Raw genomic sequence first — 18,042 nt, 5'->3', positions numbered from 1 at the left:
TTTTAAAATGTAGGCGTCATTGTTGATGGTTTCCAGTGCCTAAATCAAAAATGTAGGCGCTTTTTTGTGGGAAACACCCATGTAGGCGTAATCTGCCCAGCATCTACATGGTTTTCTTGTGGACTGCAAATAGATAAGTTGTTGACTTTAAGAACAACCCCAGGCTAGTGACCTTAGGGAGAACACAGGTTTGTGACTGTAGAACAACCCCAAGTCGGTGACTTTAAGAACAACCAGTCTAGTGATCTTTACCTCACTCTTAAATCTGTCAATTAGAAGATTGAAGGGAAGCCTTGGATCCAGCTTCCGTTTATTATAATACTTATATTATAATTGAAATCTCCTTTTGTGGAGTCAACTAACTGTAGTCTGTCTGGATTTGTCCAAACAGACTGACATTGGTTCCTTTTAAATTTTATTCTTTTCAAATTGTAATTACTACATATTTGAAATAAAGACCTGAATTATATTACTCCATTACCTATTTACCATCTTTAGTGAGCCTAGAGTACTCCCGAAGAGTCCCCTACCCTCACAACTAGTCTCATAATTATAAGACTTTTGATTATGTACTTCAAATGAACTTTGAAGAAAATGCTTGGGGGAAATCTCTGAAGGCTAAGAGAGGAGGGGTTTATATACTCTCCTCTCTAAACCTAACTGTAGTGATATTTGTCTCTATTGCTACATTGGTTCAGGGTCAATCATCACTAGATGTTATGATCATCACTAGTGATACTTAATTACATATACATGTGATGTGTAATATGTAATATAAGCATTTTAACTTTTGACACTGAGTTATGACACCGGGGGAATTAATAAGTTCAAGACCTGATTGAGCGAAATTGCGGTGTCCGAGTCCGCAATTCCACTCAATCGTGGATCTAGTTCACAACTCGTTTGCATTACGTTCACAAGCTTTCCTCGAGTTCCCCAGCTAAGCCTATGTAAACATATACACACGGCCTACATGTACAAAGGCCCCTTTCAGAGCAAGGACATAGCCTCAATTTACTTTGCCAAATCCAGATTTGATGACTGAGGAATCTGTAAACATAGTAGACTCAGGTTTGAGAACTTAGAAGGTTGAAGGGTGACCAGTTGACCCAAGCCATTTACAGCTGAAGGGAAACTTGTGAACATAATGTGAACAAGTTGTGAACTAGATCCGCAATTGAGCAGAATTGCGGACTCGGACACCGCAATTTTGCTCAATGGGGTTTTGAACTTATTGATTCCCGCGGTGTGAGGTGTGAATGATGTTTTATTACATATTACATGTTGTTTTAAGTGTACATGTATATGTAACAAGTGTTTTGGTATATTTTATTACATGTTACATACTGTTACTACACTGTATTCATAGGCAATAAACTATATATAATGTTTTTAATGTTACAACTTAATTTTGGGTACAGTTGAACCAGGCTAGTCTCAACCCCAGGCCTGCCCCAAGACCCAAATTTTGGTGCCTCCAGAATACCTTGGAGGCCCTCCACAATATCAGACTTGAGCACTTAAGTATTTAAATTATGTACTTAAGTACTTAGGTTGAGTACTTAAGTACTTAAGTTAAGTCCCTACGTACTTAATATTAGGCCCCTTAAGGTACCTAGACCCAAATACTGAGGTTTTGGAAAAAAAGTTTTTTTAAAAAAGAATTGGCCCATCAGATCAACTTTTCAAGTCATTCCTGACAATAACACAGTGTAATAAGCCCAAAAATGATGTATTGCATGATGTTTATCAGTATGAGTCATGTGTATAAATTTCTGTAACATTTGTTTTTGCCAAGCGGTTGTGGTTGACACTAGACTGGTTCAACTGTACATGTATGATAATATGTACTCAGGGCTGACACTTACAGTAAGCCTACCCAACACAAGAGCAGTCAGTATTGAAATGTATTGTCCTTTTCTTGATAGATCTCTACTCAATTACAATCCATGTTTCTTTCAGAGTCCAATGGAATGCAACTGAAAGTGATACCACTTTTGGTAATACCTAGAACATATTTTACTAAAGTTCAATATGTTGGTGGAATGCTTCCTCTTGGATCTGTAGGAGGTACTCAATCCACAAATCAAAGCTTTCTCAAACTTATGGTTTGAAATGAAAAGGAGTAAGGAAGACTCTTTGGACTCCTTTTTCAACAATAGTAAATCACAGTATCTCACAGGATGGTAAGGTAGCCATTCTCACCGTCACAGCTATCCCAAAAATTCCCTCAAACGAGGATCCAAGACAAAAATTGCTCAAAGAACCACAAGTCAATGTAACTACCAGCCCTGTCATCTGCTATTCTCTAGTGACTTGAATATATCATGTTGCAAGATTTTGCATTTGCATTATTGTTTTTAAAACTTTTTGTACCTACAGACAAGTGATGATCTTTAGAACAAACATGTGTCTGATCTTATGCAACTTGAACCCGCCACTACTCAATTCAACCTAGATAGGCTTGCCCAATTTTGCCTGGAAAACTTGAGAGAGATTGGCAAGGAATCTCTGACAAGGGTTTGTCAATTGACTGCAAATGAACCATGTGATGTTAGTCTTATTCATGAGTCCAAGTTCACAACATTGGTATCACATGCGCTACTGGCCCCATGAATGACAATCTTGTGTAGTTGGAATATCTTTGAAAGCAAAGATGGCAAGTGGATCAACCAGATAGGCAGCACAATCAAGTACAGCAGCTTTTGTAAAGCTTCTTCCATGTTGCCTGCCAACTTGCTCTGGTTTGGGGATCAAAACTGAACCAATTTTTTGCAATTGACCATGGCTGTTCTCACCAAAAGGGTTTGTTGCAAGGAAGGGACCCAGATGGAAGTCACTGGAAGAATATTGAGACCAATTTTATTCTCAAGGCCAGGTAAAACTTCAATCTAGGGAACATAACTTGTTATACAAATATGTTTGCAACATATAGGGAAGTCCTTAGTATCAACACTGAGACAGCAGCGCAACATGTAGCTTCTGCGTAGAAATACCGTAGCTTTATCTGTTAAGCTTTTGGATAGCTTAACGGGCCTTCAGTAAGCTACGCTCACAGATACTTGTAAAGGATATTTTTCAGACAAGTTATGTTAGCATCCCAGTGTAACTGGTATTTTTTTAAGTTGTGCATCATCCACGCAACCTGTTACCGTAGCTTTGTTGCGCACAACCTGGATCCAGCAAAAGGGGGGGCTATGTATGACACCTCTAGACCAAAAATCCCACCAAATTAACCCAATCAAGATTGAACATATCCACAGGACAACACAAGGGGACAAATACAATGCACAACCAGCCCAAGATGGACCTAATTACCTTGAAGGTGAGTGTGATGCTGAGTTTTTCCACTGTTTTGCACTCTTCCCAAAACAATTGTTCAAACTTTCTCATACAAATCTTTCATTCCTATCTATCATCAACCTTCATACTTATTTATTTTGATCTGAATATTACATTGCTCACCTTTTTCCATTTATCACTCTTTTTCTCTAGCTGTTATTTTCTCATTGTTATCAATCTGTCATGATCAACCCAAATCAACACCACTTTGTGGGCATCTTTATACAGTTGTTCACCTACATGTACTTTCAGTTATCAGTTGTCCTGAGCTCAAGTCAACAATCCAGCTCAGCAAACCCAAACCCACCTGTCCAAGCCACTCCTACTCTACCTCAAATATTGCAAAACCCGGTTTTGAACCCCGGAATGGTTACCACTAACCCTGATAGTTGTCGAGGACTCTCAATAAACTTATCTGCACCTGCTCTTAAGAAAAACAAGTGTACCTTCATTGAATCGGCCTCTTCATCACCTGAAGTTGTGAAACCACCACCTAAAAAGAAACAAAGAAAGGCCACCACCACCACTGAATAACAAGTAAAATATTTTTCAACTTTGATGGTTCAACTTTTACTGATTTAGTCATCCCACCTTTGAAAATTTCTTGTTCAATCCAGGTCACAAAGGAAATCCTCCAAGCCAATTCTGACAACAAGAACAGTCAAGTTTGCCAACAAAAGCATGTTGATATTGATGAGGAAATGAAACTAATTTACTACTAGCGTACTTTGGAAACCATTTCACAGCAATAACAAAGATGTATGTATTGTTCATCATTAACCTTTAACACTGATTTATTACCCTGATGACTGATACCTTCTGTTATGTGTAATGCGGACCAAACAAAAAGACCATTGGGATACCTGTGTCTATGGTGCAGCCATGAAAAGACTAACCCCGTGAGAGTCAGTGACACTAACCCCACAGGGAGCCTCGAAGCACATTGAGACGGCTGAAATCAGACCGGTTGATTGTCCACAGGCTGCCCTGGGCAACGGCAAGCTTGTGAGGCAGGACACACTGTTCCTCTGTCTGTGGCTGCAGTTTGAGCTCCAGACAAAGAAGCTGAACAAAAGAAGACCAGTGGCCCTATTGACGTTTTTGTGACAACAACCAAGGCTTTGAAATTTGACAATCTCACATTCAACCAAGGGATGTGTACTTGGCTACTCCAGAAATTGTTGCCTTGGTTAGGGCTTGCGGATCCATGGCTTTGAGCATGTGTTCAATATTTGAGACCTGAAGCCAAACTTTATGGTAGGCATTGGGCCGCACAAGAGGCTAATCATTAGTGCAATAGTCAGCTATATCAATCTTACTTGGAAGTACGTCTCCTGTCACCTAACTCTCAAAGTTGTAGCTTGGGAGAACCAAGTTGTATGGTTGGCCAAACCTCTGGCCAACATGTTAATCAAGAATGGCCTTGTAGAAAAGATAAGCCTTTCTATAATAATTATAATATCATAAATTGTGCTAATACATTGTTAATCCGTCCTCACTTTCCTAGTCAGACCACGGACTCATGTTCAAATAACAAGACAATGGCCCATGAAATGCACCGGCAGTTCATAGAGCATTGTGGCATTGAATCTGACTACCAATGGAACCCCAATACTAAGCACACTTTCTGCTTCTGCCACAAGCTTGCACATATTTTAGGTATTGCTCATAAGCCTTAATTTATAACCCAGGTTTTAAAGCTCACAAGTAGCTCTAGACCCACTTACAGGCTCTAAAATTATAGGTTGATGCCTATGATTTTAAGAAGCTTGAACTTTTTTGGATCAAGACAAAAAACCTGTCTTTTTTTGTCTCAAGAAAAGGTGTATAAGTTGTTTTTTTGTTCCCTAACGGTTGTTTTTTTCTTACTTCTCTCTTGGTTAGTCCATGACAGCAGATAAAATGTACTTTTTTCTACCATATGTACCTTTGTTTCAAAGCTTGTTCTTTTTGTTATAAGACATAGTGGCCTATTATCAAAATTTTTTTACAACATTCAAGTAAGTTTTAGGTAAAATCCATCCTAAGAAAATCACTTGGATCTTTTAAGATTCCTGCTTTATTTTCACATCATCTACTGCATAAACTACATTAGTAATCTAGTTGCCAGCTCTTGGCCTTATGAGTTTCTTTTGTTGGTCAACGCACCAAGTAGCGTTAACATAACTGGAATAGCTAAGCTATCAATTTGAGATAGCTTTGAAATTACAGTGTAGTACTTATAACCCAACAAGGGTTATACAGAGCTGGAAGGGGATAATCTACCAATAACAGACTAGTAGAAGATGTCTAAAGACTGCCCTCCTAAAACAAGTCAATCAGAAAGGGGAACTCTGTTGAACTGGGTACTGATAAGGCACCAGAGAAATATAACTGATTTGGTAAAAGAAAAGGACCTGATATAGTTTAATCTCAACACAATTTTAGTTTTATTCCAGTCGAGTCAAAATGTAGAAAAATAATCTCAATATTGTTTTGATATTATTCCAGAATGACTGTGTCATATAAAGCACATAAAACAAATTTCTCCTCTGATGAAGGGCTGGTTTGAGTGACCTAGTACTGCTACAATAAATTTATAATGATAAATAAAATTGAAGCTCTGTAAGAGAAGAAGAAGAAGAAAGGAAACATAATTTTGCACAAAGCACACAAGTTTATATAAAGATCAATGAGTGGTCAACAGCTCTTGAAAATCCTCTTTACCATCTAAAAAACCAAAAGATGACTAAAATGTTGGTAAACAGCTATGATCTAATGATTCAACCCCTCTCTACACTCCTAATTTTCGCCATCAGTAGCTCATTAACCCATTATGATCATTACTATGATGTAATGTGTCTTCTATTCATCATCTGATAAGATTTATTACTAATTTGACCAGTAAAACATGACAAATCCCTATTCTTATGATCAAATGCTGTGTATATGCTGTGTACTAGCAGTTTAGAGGTGGGCACCGCTGTTGTCAAACCAAACTTGGCATAATAAGATTTGCTCAATAATTATAGTATGCATTGAAGAACAAATCATAGATAGGTCTAGAATTCCCGTTTCACTCATCCAATGTGTGGTGCCACGTGGTGGTGATTAAATTGGGACCTTGATTGGCATCAGCTGCTTTATGAGCTTTGCTTTGCTTCCAAGATTTTGTCACTTTGGTTTATGTGGGGTTTTTTTTGACATCAATCCATGTTGCAGTGGCATTGAGCCAAAAGCCTCCGACTGTGGATCCAGATCGGTGAGCCTTCATGAAAGGTATCACATAATGAGGATCATTGGTTGGATTTCTTTTGAAGTTCTTCTTGAAGTTGAACCAGTTAGAAAAGGTATTGTTGAGATTTGACTTGGTCTTCTTATCCTTTTGGTGATCAATTCTCCAGAGTTATCAAAGTAATTACAAACTGTATGTGCATGATCATTTGTCAGTGAGTTGAATTATCTGTTCCTAGTTCTGAGGGAAACCTGACTATTACTCACCATATGAAGGTGGTCAAGGATGACTTTGTTGGTCTCCATCATTGTGATCGAAATCTGAATCAGCTGTTCATAATGAAATCAAAAGATAAGACAATTTCGATTTCAATTCTTAAGGTTTTGGTATGTTCTTTGGAGATATAACTCACAAAAGGGTGTGGAAGGTTGACTGATTGATATTGTGCTTTCTTTTGGCTTGTTTTTTTGAGAGAGATCATTGCAACTTCCTAGAGAATCAAGTTTACCTAATAAGAGACTCCTTGTGACTTGTGATCATTTCATTCATGCCATAGGAACAAGTTTAAAACAGATAGATGAATCATCAATTTCTCATGACAAATGGTTAAAAGATTCAAATATGGTACCTTTAAACAAAGAACTCATCATGATCATTTGGATAAACACTGTCTTTGATCCCCTCATCTTTCAAGAGTATCAATAGACAAAACCGTAACACAGGATGATATAGTTACTTCAGCTGTTTATGTTGGAACATTTGAAGTCCAACTTACAGAGCATCGTGAAAGAGAGCAGTTATATCAGGATCATTCTTTTTTCCTTGTCAGTGTGAGGGGGGCTAGGCAAAACAAAACAATATGGGTTGTTGATCAAAGAGATAGAGACTAATGATTCACTTCAACCACAACTTTCTCAAAAATCAATCTTCTTCTTCCACCACTCAACAAAAACACTACTTATGAGAGAGAGGGACAAAAGAAAGTTCAATGCAAAGAAAAATAAAAAGTAGGAAAACCCTAGACATTGAACTTTTCAAACTGTAATAAAAAAAATTCAACTTTTTTACAGTTCATCATGCTCAGCATCTTTGTCTTCAGCTTCTTCACTTGATTCATCATCAAGTACAACTTGCTCAGCTGTTTCAGCTTCATCATCAGAGGCAATTTCAACCTTCACAGCCTTGTGTTCAGTGTGCTGCTCAACAAATCCAATCAATCCATCAAGGGTTTGTTCACCTCCAAAATTGATGTAATCCTTCAATCCGGCCTTCTTGAACATCAAAGGTGGGAAACCTTCAATCTTGATACAGGTGGAAGGTGGTACAACATTTTCTGTAGCATCCATCCTAAAATCATCTTGAGCTAGATCATGAAAGACAGTCATATACATGGATGATATTTGACCTACTTGGTGATCAATAGATTTGTGGAGTCTTTGAAACTGTGAGCGAGGTTGTGCCAAACAGTCTTCAATTTCTTGCAGTGTCCACACCAACGAGCATCTATAGGAAGAAAGACAAAAAGTCAAAAGGTGCCACAAAGGAAAATCAGAATGAAACAAAAAAATGCTTACAAAATTCAACAAAAAGATCCCTCTTGTTATCATTAGAGTGAACAACTTGTTCATACTCATTGGTGACCAAGACGCAAGATCCAGGACCTTTCTTCTTGGGGGAAGGAGCACTCTTGAGACTTGTCAAAAGTTTACCAGCCACAAAGTCCTTAGTGAACTGAGAAATGGTGGCAAGATCAACAGTGTTGTTCTGGTCAAGAGGGAACTTGTTTCGAGCACCAATGTTCTGGATAGCAAATGCTAGCCAATTAATGTCTTGTAAGTTGAGAGATTTGGCATGATCAGCGCATTTGGTGGCATTGATCCAGACAAAGTTGATCTTGCCCTTGTGTTCACAAGCAACTGGTTCAAGAGATTTGACAAGTGACTCTTGGTGTGGGTTGTTGGATTCAATAAAGAAATAAGCAAGTGGGATACCAGCTTCAGTGTATGTTTCCATGAAACTCTGTATGATGAGCTGTGATCTAAAAAGAAATTAAAAGAAAAAAGAATCAGTTTTGAGATTTCGAGATTATAGAGAGAAATAGAGTAGAGTGTGATTAAATGTAAAAGTGAAAAAAGTTGACTTATGAAAATTTCAATAGTTCTTCTGATCAATTCATCTAAACCCATTGTTCTCAAAGGTTTCAAACTATTCACTAATCCATCAAATTTGTTTACTATTGATCCTGATTGGTTACAATCTTAAGATTTCATTCCTTTTGGTTGTTCTAAATTATGAGTTTTATGATTTGATTTAAATGAATCTTAATCAGTTGATTGTGCTTCTAATCTTTTCTTTCCATCTTACTAATGTTAATATATTACAAGGACAAACACGACTAGCTAAGACTGGAGGAGTAGGATTAGGTACTTTGAGGGCTTTGCTAGTAGGAGAAGATTATGGAGCAGGTGTTGATTGTTATTTTGCTACCGCAGCTTGCTGTGATTGTCGTTCTTGAGTTTTCTTGTATGCTCTTTGTAGAGCTGGTTCTGGGAATTCCGCAGGTGCATCTCTGATCAAATCTGCAAACTTTTGCTGTTTGTTTGATCAGCTTCAAAGATCTGTCAGTATTGTGAAGAGGCATAGGATGATTGGATTGTGTCTGTGATCACTAACTTCTTCTAAGATTTTGGAGTCCTGCCATACTATCAACCCATCTTCATTGAAATGTGGAGCATTATCATGTAAGAGGTTGAGCAAAAGTGGAGGAAAGCTTGGGAAGCTCAAGATAATGAGATTTCACCTTGTAAGCTGATGCTGAACTGAAAACCAATTGATTATTTGAATTTCTTAATTCACTAGATCATCGTACAGTTGTAGCACCTGCCAAATCTTCTATTCCTCCTGATCTGTGATGTGTTGTTCACACAGCCAAATGTTATCTTGTCTTTGGGTTGAGAGCACACATTGTCCCAAAAGCTGATGATTCTGCACTGCATTTACCTCTGCATAGTACAGGTAAACAACGTCTTGTAGCACGGGCCAAGAATGTTTGCAAAATGGTTGACTCGGGTCACAAGAGGCTTTTGAGCAATTTTCAATTTGTACAAGACTAAGTTTCTTCATTACAATTGTTTCTACCTTCTGAGCCGAATCAATACCTAATCCCAAGTTGAGATCATTCCAAGGCATTGTCTTAGGAAAGAAAGCACAATGAATCATCTAGAAACCTTGCAAGTCCATCGTCTGAAAAAACCTTCAATTCGATTCCTTGAGACTTGCAAAACGTTTTTAATGAAGAAATCATAGACTGTATTCTTGGGGTGAGTGGAAAGAAGCGACGATAAATAGGAATATCTATGATTTTGAGGTGAGGGAATTGAGTAGAGGTGATAAAGTCTAAAAAGTCTGATAGTTGACCTGATACATCTACTCCATAGCACGTTTGGTAAAATGTAAGATGACGCAATTTTTTACAACCCGCAAAAGAACGAACCCAGTTACATTCGCTATGAGGCCATATGGTTAAATGTGTTAATTCTGGTAGTTTAGCTGCATACATTTCTGGGTCGTATTCTGGATAGTAATCGGCTGGTAAGACCCGAAGACCTTCATCAAATCTGAGTTCTAGATGTGTCAGTTGAGGTGCCCAATCCGACAAGAACAAAGGTACTTCTGATAATGAAAATCCGTTGCACTCGAAGAGACTAAGTTTCACCAATGAAGGTGGAGATTTGAGACAACACCAAGAGCCGTCTATGGCATAAACTTCCTTGAGCACGAGTTGTTTGAGGTTTTTCAGATTAGAAAGACAAGTAGCGAGGCTGTGATACGGTTCCCAGTCATCATGTTCTACATACGAGACCTCAAGTGTTTCGAGAAGTGGGAGTTGTTGATAAATGGGTTCGGTGAAAGAATCTCCAAATATTGAGTACTGGCCAGTTCCTTGGATTCGTAGATGTCGCAGATGCTTGAGACCAGAAAACAATGATGTCAAGTGCCCACGCATGTTGCACAATTGTTCGGCTTGAAGAGCTCTGGGTCCTTTCTTTGGAAAAGTGAGTTTGAGAGTGGTAAGATTTTCACAATGAGAAAGAACCTTGAAGCAGTTCTCAAGACCAAGACCGTATAAGTTGCGTGACTCAAATTTACGAAAGAGATTCTCGTCTTGATAAGTGTGGATCGCTAGATTGTCAGAGTAGATCTTATCGACTTCGCAAAACTCTTTATTCTCCTCGATGAACTTGATTTTATTGACATCAGATGACCGCAGCGAGTAGCGCCTGGTTTTGCCTTTGGCGGCTAGTTTGATAGACGGTGGGCCTTCGGATATTTGAAACCATTCCGATCTTAAACCCAGATCGAGTATCTCAACATAGCACCCGTTTCGTGGTAAGATTTCCTGGTTCCAGAAGGGCATTGGAGTGGATATTTCAGAAGGAAATTTGAGAGACTACAGCACCGCAGTACAGAAAAGCAGTAGTTAGCAAGGTCAGATGGTACGATCAACATTAGATCATAGTGATCTGTCCCAGTGACTTCATTAAGCCAAAGCTAACTCACCTTCCATATGATAGGTCGACAGATAGAATATATCCTGCGATTGACGACGGACATCGATTGGAAGCTGGTCATGATTGGAGCTTCAGGATTATGTTGATATACCCATAGCTTCGTCTTCCGCCCTGATACGAGATTATCACCTTGATTGATCTTCTTGATATGATTCTCTGCCGGCGTTTTGAGGTCATCGAGTAGATATTCTGCGATCTTGAGAACGAGTTCGTCTGGTAAGCGATCGAATAGATCGTCCTGAGTTTTAGGTACCGATTTGGTCTGAGTAAGTTTATTTTTCTGCTTATTTTTCTGTTTATTTTTCTGCTTGTTCTGTTTCTTCATCTTGATCGATGGTTATGAATCAGGTTCAGCTTAATGATTCAAGTCGATACTGACTTTGAGTAGGTAAGAGCATCCACAGTGGCGACCCCCAAATCGGGGCTATCGCCAAATATAGCAATAGGGCCCCGGATTTTTGCTGCAGTGGCGGGCCCTATTGCTAAATATTTTTGGGGCCGACTCCAAATTTCGACCCTTGGTTGTCAAATTTGACAACGATAGCAGCGAGCCCCAAATTGCCGCACTCGCCAAACCCCATACTTCACATGTGTAGACACGCCCATACTACGCCTCAGAGTAGGTGTAACGGTGTGTAACCCATACTCTGTACCGATTTGGAGCCCACACCACTGCATCCCGAGTGGTTTAGGGCCCCACTAAAATTGGGTTTGGTCAATTTGGGGCCTCGATTTGGGGCCTGACCACTGTGGATGCTCTAAGGAGGAGAGACAATGAAAGTTTTGAATGGGAGCATTTTAGTACATACAAGTTGTACATATAGTGACAGCCTTGCTTTCACTCTTAAGTCACAAGTCTCTTCCTTCCTTTTCTTCTCTCATCAAACTATCCATCATCTCTTCAATTTCCACAAAACACAATAAAAACCAAAAAACAATTCTCAACCTTTTTCATTATATTCATCAAATCTTGACATTTGACATCTTAAGAAACTCAATTCAAAAACCAATTCACAAAAATGAAGAATCAATACAATCACATTCAAAAGTATATTATTAAAAAAGACAATCTTCAAGACTCATGTTAACACACTTATAGAATTTTATATCTTTGTTTTTATCTTATCTTATCATATCCATCATGTTATTTCCAAACAATCAAATTCAAAAGAAAAGAAAAAGAAAAAAAAACCAATACCAATTTTTGTTCTTTTTTTTCTTTTCACTTTACTTCAAATACCACTTATCAAAACAAAAGCCAAAAAAAAACTCATAACAAAAAAACAGATCACAAGGAAAGAAAAAAGAAATCATCATCAAGTATAAAATAAAACTAAATCAATTCTTTCCAATCCTAGCCAACAAAGAAGGTTTTCCATTCCCATTCCCACTATTTCCATTAGCACCTCTACTTTTCCCAGAATTCATTCCACCTCTTCCACCTCTTCCACCATGACCATGATGATGATGATTTGAAATCTTTAAATCAGGTTGATTAACTACTTGTAATCTTGACATTAATTTCATCGCATCTGGACTGATTCCAATCGAATTCATTAAATTATCCGTTGCTGTATTATGTGATGACTTTGTAGCTGGTTGTACTCGATCTGTAAGTAATGATCTTGAAGCTTGTGGCGGTGGTGGTTGTGCTTGAATTGGTATTGGTGCTCGTGCTGGGGGTGATTTGTACATTGGTGTGGTTTGGGGTTCTGATTGGAGTGATGCTCTTGGATCACAATAAACAAGGGCTTCGGATCGAAGTTTTCTGTAAACAGCAAAGATACGGTAAATGGTTTATAGAACTGAAGGATGTATATGAGAGAAATGTACGTACCCAGTGGCAGATTGTGAAGAAGCTGTCAAGGGTGCAGGGGTATCGATTTCCATTACGACATCTTCAGCAGCTGATGACATCTCGACATCCACTTTTGCCACCAGAGGTTGTACAACAGTGACCGGAACCACACTTGGAGTCGAAACCATATGTGAGGTAGATGGTGGTAGAAAGTCGGCACGGTCCGGTTTCTTGCCTGGTCTGCCAACAACTTTAACACTCAAGAGTAAACCGTCGGCCAAGACACCACTATGAAAGGTCAGGATTGAAATCAGTATCTGAAAGAAACATGCTAGTTGAAAGGGAAACGATATGATCAAGTGGAAAGGTTAAACTAACTTGAGTGCTTCAACAGCCTTGTCGGCATCCGCTCGATTGATAAAGATCATTCGAGCTTTCAAAGTAGGTTGAATACCCTGTTTAGGACCTTCTTCTGTTGAACATTCTTGAATTTCCCCAAAGTCGGCAAAAGCGGTCTAATGACAAGATGAATGGGGGCACAAAGGCATGAGGGTTAGATATTGGATGATAACGAATTGAGCATAGTAATTTACCTTGACATCTTCGGCACTTGTACCATCAGCTAAATTCGAAACTTCAAGAATCACCGGTCCATTCAAATACTTTTGTAATGCTATATCATATGATTTCTGTGCTCTAGCAGTACGAACTTTTTGTTCATGAGATTCTCTAGCTTTTCTAATCTCACTTGGAGTTGGAGTTGGTTCTGTTCGATTGATTCGATTTGTAAACGTTGAGGTGGTGATAGCATTAGGAATCAGTTCTAGAGGTTGATGTACAACAGGTGGTCTTGCGGCTGTTTGAATTCGACTGAGAAGGGATAATGGAGCACGAGTAGTTTGGACTGGTTCAATGAGAGGTGGGACGGTACATTGAACAGGTTCACGTTGAACTTGAGAGACTACTGTAGGTTGATCGAGTAGCCCAGTGCTTGCAAAGAGACGGGTATTGGTTGATGGAACGATGATAGAGGTCACGTTATGTGACTTTCCAAATGGTCTGAGTGATGGAGATGGGACAGGTTCTGAAGAAGTTGGTAGATCGACTTTAAAACGGATTTTAGGTGCATAGACGTCAGAGTCTGACTCGAAAAGATCGTGAGACCATTGTTCGTCAGAGTTTCCAGCAGGAGTTTGAAGATGATGAGGCTTGAAGGAAGTTAAGATAAAGGAAGATTGAGTAAGTGTTTGATTTTAACCAAAAGGGTGATAAGGATGGACGATAAGTTCGTCAAGAAGAACCAACCAGACTATAGGGTCTTGACCTGAATGAAGAAGATGGTCTATGATCCGAACCAACTCTACCAGATCGATGAAAAGAATCGTGACGATGAGGAAGTCGATCGACAAGCATGATAGTTAATTGATAATGAGACTTGAGTATAGCGTTAATGGTGAGTTGAAGTAGCGTAGTAGAGTCAGTCAAGAGTGTATTTAGTCAAGTGAGTCTTGAAGGTTCAAATTCAAAAACATATCAACTGGTTTTAAACTCAACTGTCACATACAATACATCTTACCAAACTAGTCTCACACTCGATAAAACACTTTCACTAACCAATACAAACATAAGCTAACTGTCACAGACAACAGACAACTGTCACACTGACACCAACCTTATTATTTATTGTTTATCAACTTGAAATCTCCTACATATCACTCTGAAAAAAGTAGGACGATAAATAATGGCATTTTGTAGATAGTGAGGGGATAAGAGATAAAATTAAATTCATTGTGATCAGAAACAAGTTCCAGATAAGGGGTTTATGTTACATCCACAACTCATAAAAGCCATGAAACTGATTTAAAATGTTTTGGAACACTGTTCAAGCTTAATCTAAGATTTATGCTTTGAAGAACAGAACTCCGGGCAAAAAAACCAGCCCCTTGAAACATCTTGCGGTCTTTTCAAAAGTTACGCTTCTCATCAGGAAAAAAGGAGATGGATTTAATTTTCAGCAAATGTCTTGAAATAATTGAAAATCAATTATGATTTTAAGAAACTATTGATAAGAATAAATAATGAAATATAGAATTGGAACTGATGTGTGAACAAAATGACATGATAAAAAAAAATTAAAACTTTTGTAACAGAAGGTACACTACATCTTAGAGGAAAAGACTATCATTAAGTGGATTTTTGATTACATTTTTCACACTTGTTCAATCTTACCGTATGAAGATTGGTTTAAAAGATGACAAAGGTCTGGTTTACAAACAACTATGAAGTAGGTTGAGAACATCCGTCCATCATGGAGTTCTTGGGGAAAGTTTGATTAGCCTGTGCCCATGTACTGAAGAATAGATATTTTGGAGAAGATGATGTCAGTGTATGAAAGGAATGTAATTGTGAAGTGAATGACCAACGTTATGTTTACGTTCAAGTAGGCATTAAGATGTCTATTGATACTGTAAATTGAGAAGTCAAACAAATTTTAATTCTTGTGGTTTGTGTTTTGTTATAATGAGATGACGACTCACTAATCCTCTGTAGGATAATCCTTGGGACTGCATCCTACATTCTTTCTACCTTTGGGTTGATACTAAGGTAGCAACAACAAGTTTAGTTACAACCTAGGATGAAAGGAGAGAAAATAGGAACACGTACCACTCGAACGTAATCTATCAACATTTTTGCCGGAAAATTTAAACGAGCTTTGTTGACCGGAACAAATGTATCACTGATCCCCTGTCATAAGAAACGCGCAGTCAGAAATTTCATAAATATTTGAGAGTCGCGATAGAGACATAGATTTCCCGAGATTGAAAAAGGTATTCATGGCTTACTAGATTGAGGATCATATACATTGGCTCGTTGGAAACAAGCCGTTCACCAATCATACTGGCAGAATTAGCTCCGATGCCGGTATTGTTCAAAGTCCAAGTTGGCTTGTCTCCTATGGACCAAGTTCTAATCGGATGGAGTAGATTGATGGGAAGAGGTTTGCAAATATCAGACAATGATCATATCCGAGGGGGTGGGAGAATACTAACATGTGTGAATTTTTCTCATCCTTTTTTGTTTGCATGCAGATTAGTCTCAATTTGATCGTCTAAACACTATAGTCTTCAAAGAGGATTATTGAGACTTACAGACTGAAAAGGGAGAAAATTAGCCATGAATGAAAGTGGATTTTAAAATAAGACAAAGACTTACTGGTACCCATTCACTCCCGTATTGCAAAGTTTTATTTCCCTGTAGTTCATCTGTGACCCCCAATACTCATCAGTTTTAGATAAAAAAATTGACTTCTCACATTTCGAAACTTACAATTGGAGGTAGGAATCGTTGATAAGAAAGACGCAGTTTGTTGTCGATTACCACCATGATAAGAATTCATAGTAGTCTTAATACCAGGATTGGTGTAACTTTGATATGTTTCTCCTTGTTTAGTAGTCCACTAGAAAATGGAAAAATTGACAGTGGTCAATAAAAGAAATAGATAGAGATACATTTAAAGCGTACTTGTCGATTTGCGTCATAAGGTGCAACTTGTAGTGATTGGGAGGCGAATCCAGTAGCTGATTTTTCGTACGAGTAAGCTTCCAGAATATCGATCTCAGGTGAAGCGCGTCCTTTATATGTTCCATCTGAATTTTTGTCCCCAGGGTGACTGTTTGAGATGACCAAGAAATGATCAGTAGTTGGTATCGCGTTATTAGATTTTGAACTCACTCTTCGCCCTTGCAAGTACATCGTGAGAGTCTTTGCCCTGGTTGCCAAGATAAGTCACCTCGCTGTGAAAAGCGGAAAAAAAATTGTGTGGTCAGTCTAGGGAATTGAGTTAAAGATTGTTCTTCATCAAAAGGTTTGCACTTACCGACGTGAGAATTGAGGGCCCAGGTGCACCTGTGTTGGGATCAGTTTGATTTGGCATTGCCTAAGATCGTTATGAGGCGACGATCAGCATTGGAATAATTCACAGTTTCGTTTGAAGGAACATTTCTACTTACGCCAACATCACATGAATTGTAACTGTAAGGCCAAAGACCCTCTGTAGTACCACCGTAACCTGCTCGAGCGAGGTTTCCCATAGTCCAAACAGCCGCTATAGATTGTCAATGTTCGTAAGCTTTCAGCCTGTCATTATCTTAGGGTATTGGTCCCTTGGGGTTTTGCAAAACCTAGAATTTATTTTTCACTCACGCCAAAATCCTCCGACTTCATTTGAGCCGGGGAGTATGAGAGAGACTAAATAAATTCCGTATCTTGATCAGATGGGTCCTGGATAGGTTTTGTATCATATCTCCGAAAGAAAGGATGATATAATTCTGACCTTCAAAGTATCCACCGGTAAAGCACATTTTGTTCCAACTGGTAAGCATCCCACTTCGATAATTCAAATTATGATTGATATCGGGATCCATTTCTGATAGAGTGATGACGAGAAACCCGTCCTTGGTGACGGCTCCATCTGGATCATACCATTCCTGATCACCTGAAAAATGTCGCATCGTAGGATTATTTTGATAACTCATAGTTCAAGATAATTGGGTTTGAATGGTATACCTGTAGGCCAATAATGAATGTCTGCAGCTTCCCCTAGATAAGTGAAAAGATAAATCATGATGAGTTTTCAAAGCTTGATACTTTTATGTATGTGGAAAGCACCAGAATTGCATACAATACGGATCATCCCCAGGCCAGAATGTACGACCGTTTTGATTAAATTCATCACTGAAGACCAACTCGTACTCATCCCCATCGAACCCACGTCGAGTTTTGGCATTTTTCGGTGTATCAGGGTCGATCAAGCCTCTGTAACCCGGAATGTGGGGCTAGCGAGAAAAGATGAATTTATGGAAGGAATTCAATGATTAAAATTATGATCAAAGTATAATTGTGGCCTTGAATTCTTGCTGAGCCACCAAGAGATTTAACAAAAGAAAAAGTTCGTCCCATCACTTACTGCATTCCTAGAATTCGGATCTTCGTTCATCAAACGATTTGTGAGGTCTCTCCAACTATGCTTCCTGAAGTATGATAATATTGGATATCCTGAAGATAGAATTATTTTAGAGAGAAAGTTTAAAAACCGATGAGTGATTATGCTCTTGTGC

The 18,042-nt window shown here is 38.6% G+C and overlaps 5 protein-coding genes across 5 annotated transcripts; all 5 read right to left on the bottom strand.

Annotated features, from left to right (window-relative positions):
• Positions 1–6,505: 6,505 nt before the first annotated feature.
• MELLADRAFT_94138 (uncharacterized protein) lies at positions 6,506–6,825 on the bottom strand (the record flags this gene model as incomplete). Its single annotated transcript, XM_007416944.1, has 2 exons — positions 6,506–6,703; positions 6,823–6,825. The coding sequence occupies 2 exons, from the start codon at positions 6,823–6,825 to the stop codon at positions 6,506–6,508; spliced, it is 201 nt and encodes a 66-aa protein (XP_007417006.1).
• Positions 6,826–8,323: 1,498 nt separating this feature from the next.
• On the bottom strand, positions 8,324–8,548 carry MELLADRAFT_31970 (uncharacterized protein; the record flags this gene model as incomplete). The annotated part of the gene is made up of 1 exon (XM_007416902.1): positions 8,324–8,548. A coding segment is annotated over one exon (225 nt), but the record flags the coding sequence as incomplete, so codon positions are not given.
• An 881-nt stretch (positions 8,549–9,429) lies between these two features.
• On the bottom strand, positions 9,430–10,150 carry MELLADRAFT_73332 (uncharacterized protein; the record flags this gene model as incomplete). Its single annotated transcript, XM_007416930.1, has 1 exon — positions 9,430–10,150. One exon carries the CDS (start codon positions 10,113–10,115, stop codon positions 9,750–9,752), a length of 366 nt encoding a protein of 121 aa, XP_007416992.1.
• Positions 10,151–12,213: 2,063 nt separating this feature from the next.
• MELLADRAFT_73331 (uncharacterized protein) lies at positions 12,214–14,420 on the bottom strand (the record flags this gene model as incomplete). Its single annotated transcript, XM_007416929.1, has 5 exons — positions 12,214–12,895; positions 12,965–13,213; positions 13,304–13,440; positions 13,519–14,133; positions 14,231–14,420. The coding sequence occupies 5 exons, from the start codon at positions 14,336–14,338 to the stop codon at positions 12,466–12,468; spliced, it is 1,539 nt and encodes a 512-aa protein (XP_007416991.1).
• Positions 14,421–15,202: 782 nt separating this feature from the next.
• On the bottom strand, positions 15,203–17,760 carry MELLADRAFT_40106 (family 16 glycoside hydrolase; the record flags this gene model as incomplete). Its single annotated transcript, XM_007416903.1, has 15 exons — positions 15,203–15,275; positions 15,349–15,390; positions 15,463–15,524; positions 15,590–15,670; positions 15,769–15,892; positions 16,139–16,203; positions 16,239–16,382; positions 16,448–16,595; positions 16,658–16,715; positions 16,799–16,862; positions 16,936–17,030; positions 17,129–17,173; positions 17,259–17,420; positions 17,492–17,524; positions 17,607–17,760. Coding segments are annotated over 15 exons (1,350 nt in total), but the record flags the coding sequence as incomplete, so codon positions are not given.
• Between the last annotated feature and the right edge of the window lie 282 nt (positions 17,761–18,042).

Source organism: Melampsora larici-populina (assembly GCF_000204055.1).
Source record: "Melampsora larici-populina 98AG31 unplaced genomic scaffold MELLAscaffold_66, whole genome shotgun sequence".
Classification (NCBI taxonomy): Eukaryota; Fungi; Basidiomycota; class Pucciniomycetes; order Pucciniales; family Melampsoraceae; genus Melampsora; species Melampsora laricis-populina.
Note: the sequence above shows the minus strand (reverse complement) of the source record. Positions and strands in the feature narration are given on the sequence as shown.